This window comes from Galeopterus variegatus, unplaced genomic scaffold (assembly GCF_000696425.1).
Source record: "Galeopterus variegatus unplaced genomic scaffold, G_variegatus-3.0.2 Scaffold12926, whole genome shotgun sequence".
NCBI lineage: Eukaryota > Metazoa > Chordata > Mammalia > Dermoptera > Cynocephalidae > Galeopterus > Galeopterus variegatus.
This window is the reverse complement of record NW_007739037.1, coordinates 6,551-11,889: the sequence shown is the minus strand read 5'-3', so window position 1 is coordinate 11,889 and position 5,339 is coordinate 6,551. Positions and strand designations below refer to the sequence as shown.

The window sequence follows — 5,339 nt, the reverse complement described above, 5'->3', positions numbered from 1 at the left end:
GATCAGAAAGAAATTTTCATTACATGATGAATTAACCAAAAGTTTTAAAATTTCTACTACAGTAATTAATGGTATTCTTCCTAAAATAGCAATATAATTTACCTTAACATTATAATTTAAAATACATTCAGCAAAAATTCTTTCTACTCTAATACATCTGAAAATATGACACACCTATGAGTAATGTTCAATCACTATGGCAATAATTCTCAAAGACCGCACTAAAAAATTATGAACCACTTTCTATAAAACGCTTTTGATAATCATGTGATTTCAGAAAAGCTTCCTAAAATGACACAGAGGAATATCAATAAACTCATACCTGTTCTGGCATAGCTCCATGTTCAATTCCAGTCTTCAATAATCTGTAGCAATTACCAAAGAGATCCCATTTTGTGAGATCATGAGCACTAAAATAAACAAAAACGTATTAACTTTATTCTAGAGTGGAAGGAAATATAAATTTAAGCTCAGTTTGAGTGGAAGAATAAAATAACTTCATTTCCTTATAAAAATGAAAAAATTTATAAAGTAAATGTTCAAGTGCTCAAACAGAAAGAAAGAGAGAAGAAAGAAAAAAGAAAAAGGGGGAAAAAAGAATTGATACTAAGAATTCATTAAAGAAATCAACAATAAAACTTCACACTTTTCACTGAGGGTTTCTACCACATAGTCAACCAAAGTTCATATTCCATACATGGGTAACCTTTGTAGTATATTTTAAAATACATTTAAAAAAAATATAATCACATGTATTTTTAAAAGAGCAATTTGTATTCACGAAATGGAAATAAAGACAAAACTAGGGGAAAGAAAATATGGTAAAGTCAAAAACTGTGGTATAATAGCTACTTACATGGGTGGAGGACTTCCGAATGAGATCATGGAAACAGTTTATTTTATTTTGTTTGGCGGCTGGCTGGTACGGGATCTGAACCCATGACCTTGGGGTTATATGGCAGAATGCTAACTGAGTGAGCTAACTGGCCAGCCCCTTGTGGTGTCATTTTAAATTCTCATGTGCTCTACTACAAAAAATAGTCCATTTGGGGCCGGCCCGGTGGCGCACTGGAGAGTGCGCCGCTTGGGAGTGTGGTGGCGCTCCCGCCGAGGGTTCGGATCCCATATGGAGACTGGTTCCTGCTCACTGGCTGAGCGCGGTGCAGGTGCGACACTGAGGGTTGCGATCCCGTTACTGGTCCCCGGTGTCGCCGAGGGTTCGGATCCCATATGGAGACTGGTTCCTGCTCACTGGCTGAGCGCGGTGCAGGCGCGACACTGAGGGTTGCGATCCCGTTACTGGTCCCCAGTGCGGGCACGACACCGAGGGGTGCGATCCCGTTACCGGTCAGTAAAAAAGACAAAAAGGAAAAAAAAAAATAGTCCATTTGACACTGGCTGTCAACTCTTATTTTCAAACAATAAAATATTTTTTAAAATAAGAGTTGTTTCCCCGTGGTATTCCAAAAAATTTACTATATAAAGGCCTAGATTTTCGAAACTGCTTTTGAAATTTGAAGTATTCATGAATGTAAAAGCTACATTCAAACTTTCTCTTGACAACAAAGTTGTATGTTTTCCTTTCTTCATGTAACTTCATTACAAGGGATATGCAAATTACAGTTTTAAAATATATATTTCATTGATCTGAGCCTTCTTCCCTTATTCATATCCAACTGTCTGCCTACACAGTAAGAACACAATAATAAACAAGCAAACAAGAACAATGGGGAAAAAGCTTGCAGGAACAACTTTGATAGCTTTCCTCAAAATCTTATCTCTTTTATGCATTTATTTAAGATGACAAATAAAAATTGTATATATTTATCATGTACAACATGTTTTAAAATATGTATACATTGTGGAATAACTAAACTGAGCTAAGTAACATATTGCGTTATCTCACATATTTATTTTCTTGTGGTGAAAACATTTAAAATCTATTCCCTTAGCAATTTTCAAAAACACGATCTATTGTTAACTATCGTCACCACGTTGTACATCAGATCTCTTGAACTTATTTTTCCTAACTGAAATTTTGTATCCTTTGACAAACATGTCCCCAACTCAGCGCCAATATCTTATTTCTCTTTTTTTTTGTTTTGTTTTGGTTTGGTTTTTTGGCAGCTGGCTGGTATGGGGATCTGAACCCTTGACCTTGGTGTTATCAGCACCACACTCTAACCAATTGAGCAAACTGACCAGCCACAAATCTTACTGCTTATTTAACAACACTTTTAAAAGCTATCAATTGAAAATTATATCTTTAAAACTCTAATTTATAAGAACATCTAACTTACTAAACAATACTGATTGAATTAAACTTTTACAGCATACATTCATTACATTAAATAATATATTAATCATAAATCTTGCATCTCAAGTAATTAAATGATAAAACATAATTCATATAGAGAAAATGTGAATAAAGTGAAAACATCACCATTATCTCAATATCTCTCTAAAATTTCCCATTGTTACATGAATGTCAAACATTACAAAGACAGTCTGATATGTTGGCTAGTATGTATCATTTACCTAATCTACTTTACATAAAACAACATACTTGTGAAAAGAAGTTAATCGCTTTAATGTAGAAAGAACATTGTAAATATCATCATCATCAGCTTCTTCTCCCTATGAATAAAAAAATAAATATCACCTCATCACCATAACTTTACTCATCCTCAAATTCACATTAAAGTCTATTAAAAATTATCTTTATTAAACACCCCCCAATCCCAACACCCACAGACAGATAACCAATTTTTGCATTTCAAATAATGTGATAAACATAACTTTGTATATTTTTCTGATTAATTTTATAGGATCCTTGAAATTGAAGTTGCTGAGTAATAGGGTATGTATTTGAAAGATTTTTAATGATTATTTCAAAGATTTTATTGATTGTCAGTTACTTCTATAGCTTGAAAATCACAATGAAAAAAACAATAATGTCTGAAAAAAATTAAAAGTTCTATAGAAGGGAAAGGGCTTTTAAAGAAATCAGTTAGATGATTTAAAAAGAAAATCCTATCAGCTTGGCCATCAGAGCATATGTGGCAGTTCCAGATTGCCTTTCATAGATTTGGGAGAGACGCCAAGAGGCGGCGATCGCAAAAATAATTAGAAAAATAAACAGTTGGAGATGCTTGCTGCTATCTTGGGCACACCACTGGTGAACAGGCATCCTTTACAAGAACACAATTTGTATGTTCTATTCAACAACATCATCATAATTCAGCAACATTAAAATGCAAATTAAGTCCCAAGACTAGAGAATGAAATAATGAGTTAAGAAAAACTAGATCTTAAAAAGATGTTTCTTAAAAGAAGAAAATCATCTGGTTTTCCTGAAACAGATTTTTAAAATAAAAATAAAGCATAACCAAGGTTGATCTTTAGAGGATGCACAATTGAAATACTACTAAGTTTTAAAAGGAGAAAAAGAGAAAACTCTTCTAGATCTTATTTTAAAATGGAAACAATGTACACACTCAGCTATCTTGATTGTTAGACAAAATTATTATAGATACACATTAACTTTAGAACAGACCTCTTGCAATAGGTCTTCCACAGAATGATTGAATCGATCTACAAACTCATCAATCAGCTGGCTTCGGGCTATATCAACTCTGTTCTGGATGGTATACTCTTCACTGCATAAGATGCTATACGTTTTACTGCAGGCTTCTAGAACATCTGACTCTACATGTTTCTCCACAACAAACTTAATCTGTTTTAATAAAGCATCCAGATGCTGAGGAAGAAAAAAAGAAACACCGTGATATTTAGATTAATAATGATAAATAAAAATTAGCCATTTGTCATAAAGCAAATAAGCTTAGATAATTACATGAAAATAAAATAATCCAGTTAATAAAAAGAAACACCGTGATATTTAGATTAATAATGATAAATAAAAATTAGCCATTTGTCATAAAACAAATAAGCCTAGATAATTACATGAAAATAAAATAATCCAGTTAATAAAACTACTATAATAGTAGAATTTCAATTTCATAGTGTCTCACCTTTTCCATTCTGCCTGTGCTGTAGATTTCTAGATCAAAATACTGTGGGATTTGTAGCAAGTTTGCTACCTTCTCTGCATCTGCAGAATACTAGAAAAAGGAGCAAAGGAAAAAGCAGTAACTACATTATAGTGAAAGCAGACTCAGTGGTATATTATCACAAAACTGTAAATGAAACTGTACCTTTGATAGTAACATAGGAAGTGTGATAATAAAATGCTCAGTCAATTTGTTTCTATCATCAATTTGAGTTTTCCTTTCTTTGGCAGTTAGCACCTAGAAATAAATTTAAATGGTAAAAAAATAAGAGTGTCATGCTAATTCATAAATCTAAAATGTTAAACAAAATGACAAACAATTGACATATAATGCTACCGAGAATTTTAAGAGGAGCTTAAACTACTGAAATAAATACATCGTTTTATGCAAATTTTTATCGAACATGTGCTCTTACTTTATATAATAGCTAAAGTTTAGGTAAATTACTACTTGTTTAGATTAAATAAAAAAATAGAAATTTCGGGCAGGCCCGGTGGCGCACTGCTACAGTGCGCCGCTTGGGAGTGCGGTGGCGCTCCCGCCGAGGGTTCGGATCCCACATACAGACCGGCCGCTCACTGGCTGAGCGAGGTGCGGGAGCAACACCGAGAGTTGCGATCCCGTTGCCGGTCCCGGTCCGGTACGGGCACGACACTGAGGGTTGCGATCCGTTGCCAGTCACGAAAAAAGACAAAAAGGAAAAAAAAAATAGAAATTTCTATAAAATCATAATCGTGAATATAAAAATATTAGAACCAATCAAAAATAATATTCCTAGTTAAAATCTCAATGCATTAATAGTCATTTCCCCTATGTTAAACACATACTTTTTTTTTTTCCTTTTTGTCTTTTTTCGTGACCGGTAACGAGATCGCAACCCTCGGTGTTGCGATCGCAACCCTCGGTGTTGCGACTGCACTGCGCTCAACCAGTGAGCGTACCGGTCTCTATACGGGATCCGAACCCTTGGCGGGAGCGCCGCACTCTACCGAGTGCACCACCAGGCTGGCCCAAACACATACTTTTTAAAGTAAAGCTTTTTTAATACCACCAGTAGCTAATAAAATTTCACTTATTTTTAAAGCTATACTAATTATATCCCTAGATTCATTTATATTTGAGTCTCCTTGTAACTAAGCTCATAAATCTGTAGGCACCAATCAAGAGAGAGGGTATAGCCCATGGTCATGGTACAAATTTTAAGATGATAACACTCATCGTGTCAGCCTGTACCTAACTTGTTTTTTTTTTTTTTTTTTTTTTTTT

The 5,339-nt window shown here is 34.2% G+C and overlaps 1 protein-coding gene across 1 annotated transcript; it reads right to left on the bottom strand.

The window, feature by feature from the left end:
• Positions 1–322: 322 nt before the first annotated feature.
• On the bottom strand, positions 323–4,310 carry LOC103581378 (cohesin subunit SA-1-like; the record flags this gene model as incomplete). The annotated part of the gene is made up of 5 exons (XM_008563227.1): positions 323–410; positions 2,567–2,637; positions 3,557–3,760; positions 4,035–4,124; positions 4,218–4,310. Coding segments are annotated over 5 exons (546 nt in total), but the record flags the coding sequence as incomplete, so codon positions are not given.
• Between the last annotated feature and the right edge of the window lie 1,029 nt (positions 4,311–5,339).